The sequence below is a fragment of the Cottoperca gobio genome, unplaced genomic scaffold, assembly GCF_900634415.1.
Source record: "Cottoperca gobio unplaced genomic scaffold, fCotGob3.1 fCotGob3_337arrow_ctg1, whole genome shotgun sequence".
NCBI lineage: Eukaryota > Metazoa > Chordata > Actinopteri > Perciformes > Bovichtidae > Cottoperca > Cottoperca gobio.
Window position 1 is genome coordinate 149,135 of NW_021166940.1, and position 2,576 is coordinate 151,710.

The 2,576-nt window shown below is 46.5% G+C and overlaps 1 protein-coding gene across 1 annotated transcript in view; it reads right to left on the reverse strand.

The window, feature by feature from the left end:
• The window catches only part of rbl2 (retinoblastoma-like 2 (p130)), a gene marked incomplete at its 5' end in the record, with an annotated part of 7,383 nt that extends 4,937 nt beyond the window's left edge, over window positions 1-2,446 (reverse strand). Inside the window, 2 exons of the mRNA XM_029427572.1 lie at window positions 1,888-2,090; window positions 2,164-2,446. Of these exons, the coding sequence (XP_029283432.1) occupies window positions 1,888-2,090; window positions 2,164-2,446 (486 nt within the window). The remainder of the gene's footprint in view (window positions 1-1,887; window positions 2,091-2,163) is intronic.
• Window positions 2,447-2,576: the final 130 nt, after the last annotated feature.

The window sequence follows — 2,576 nt, forward strand, 5'->3', positions numbered from 1 at the left end:
CATATATATATATATATATATATATATATATATATATATATATATACATACATACATACATACATACATACATACACACACACACACACATCCCTTTAATTATATCCTCACTTTGTTTGTTTAATATAGATTTAGAGGATGACCCTCTTTTTAATGGTCACACATGCAGATCACACACAGTGACATGTGTTCTCTGCTTTTAACCCATCCTAGTACGGAGTCTAGTACGAGGAGTCTAGTACCAGGAGTCTAGTACCAGGAGTGTAGTACCAGGAGTGTAGTACCAGGAGTCTAGTACCAGGAGTCTAGTACGAGGAGTCTAGTACGAGGAGTCTAGTACCAGGAGTCTAGTACCAAGAGTCTAGTACCAAGAGTCTAGTACCAGGAGTCTAGTACGAAGTGTCTAGTACCAGGAGTCTAGTACGAAGAGTCTAGTACCAGGAGTCTAGTACGAGGAGTCTAGTACGAAGAGTCTAGTACGAAGAGTCTAGTACCAGGAGTCTAGTACCAGGAGTCTAATACAAGGAGTCTAGTACCAGGAGTCTAGTAGCAGGAGTCTAGTACCAGGAGTCTAGTACCAGGAGTCTAGTACCAGGAGTCTAGTACCAGGAGTCTAGTACCAAGAGTCTAGTACTAGGAGTCTAGTACAAAGAGTCTAGTACTAGGAGTCTAGTACAAAGTGTCTAGTACCAGGAGTCTAGTAGTACCAGGAGTCTAGTAGTACCAGGAGTCTAGTACCAGGAGTCTAGTACCAAGAGTCTAGTACCAAGAGTCTAGTACCAAGAGTCTAGTACCAGGAGTCTAGTACGAAGTGTCTAGTACCAGGAGTCTAGTACCAGGAGTCTAATACGAGGAGTCTAGTACCAGGAGTCTAGTACCAGGAGTCTAGTACCAGGAGTCTAGTAGTACCAGGAGTCTAGTACGAGGAGTCTAGTACCAGGAGTCTAGTACCAGGAGTCTAGTACGAAGAGTCTAGTACCAGGAGTCTAGTACCAGGAGTCTAGTACCAGGAGTCTAGTAGTACCAGGAGTCTAGGAGTCTAGTAGTTCCAGGAGTCTAGTACCAAGAGTCTAGTACCAGGAGTCTAGTACCAAGAGTCTAGTACCAGGAGTCTAGTACCAGGAGTCTAGTACCAGGAGTCTAGTACCAGGAGTCTAGTACCAGGAGTCTAGCAGTACCAGGAGTCTAGTAGTACCAGGAGTCTAGTAGTACCAGGAGTCTAGTACCAGGAGTCTAGTACCAGGAGTCTAGTACCAGGAGTCTAGTACGAAGAGTCTAGTACCAGGAGTCTAGTACCAGGAGTCTAGTACCAGGAGTCTAGTACCAGGAGTCTAGTACAAGGAGTCTAGTACAAGGAGTCTAGTACCAGGAGTCTAGTACGAAGAGTCTAGTACCAGGAGCAGTGGGCAGCTCATAGGACAGCGCCTGGGGAGCAATAGGAGTGAGGGGGGAAGAGGGAAGGGGGATGTCCGGTGCCTTGCTCAAGGGCACCACGGCAGGGCAGGAGGTGAACTGGGACTTCTCCAAGTAGCAGTCACACTCCATTTTTTTTTATGTTTGACAAGCTTCTCACTTTAACTTTGATTGTTTGTGTTCGAGATTAATTAAAGAAAATTAACTTTTCTTTCTTGAATGTTTAATGTCAAAGAACAAAAACTGTTTCCATGTTTCCATCACAGCGAGTAAAGAAAGTCTTCAGGGAACCATCAGATTCTCCCCGAAGAATATTAGCTGTGAGACAAACAAACATGGCGACGGGATGGTTTAATTTAAAGATGAAACACCAGATTATATTTTATATTATACGAGAAGAATATTCCTAAACATGAAACCCTGACGGCCTCCCACCAGGCTCCACATGAAACTGATGAGAAAACAAGCCCCCACCTTCCTGAAGAACAGCGACAGCGAGCCCTTCCTCAGCGGGCTGACGGCTGGTTTGAAGGCAGCTGGTTTGGCGACGGCTGATTGGACGGTGAGGGTGCCGGTCAGAGTCTGAGCGGACAGCGGCTGCAGCGTGGCGGCGCCCTGTCCGTTCACGCTCACCTGCACCGGGATGAAGGTGATGCCTCCGCTCTCATTGGCTATCCCTGTAGAGGTCAGGGGTCAGAGGTCAGGCGGTCTGTTTTTCATCTCTTGTTTCACACTCAGTAAAGTTCTCACCTTGCACCGGGATGGTGACCGTCTGCCCGTTGTTGGCGGTTACCGTGGCGGTTGCCATGGTGACCACGGTCTGCCCAGCAGGGATGGCGGTGATGAGGCCGGTCTTGGTGACGGCGGTCGGCGTCGCGGTGGTTATTCGAGGCTCGCCGTCCACCGGATCAACAAACAGGCGCCGCCGAGCAGAACCGGCAGGAGGAGAACTGTAGCGGTCCTGCAGGCTGGTGGGGGAGGGGGACACGCCTGCTGGGGGGAAGGGGGGGTACACATCATTATATTTGAGAAACTGTTGACATTATATATACTGTATATATATATATATATATATATATATATATATATATATATATATTATATATACTGTATATATATATATATATATATATACATACATACATACATATACACACAACATA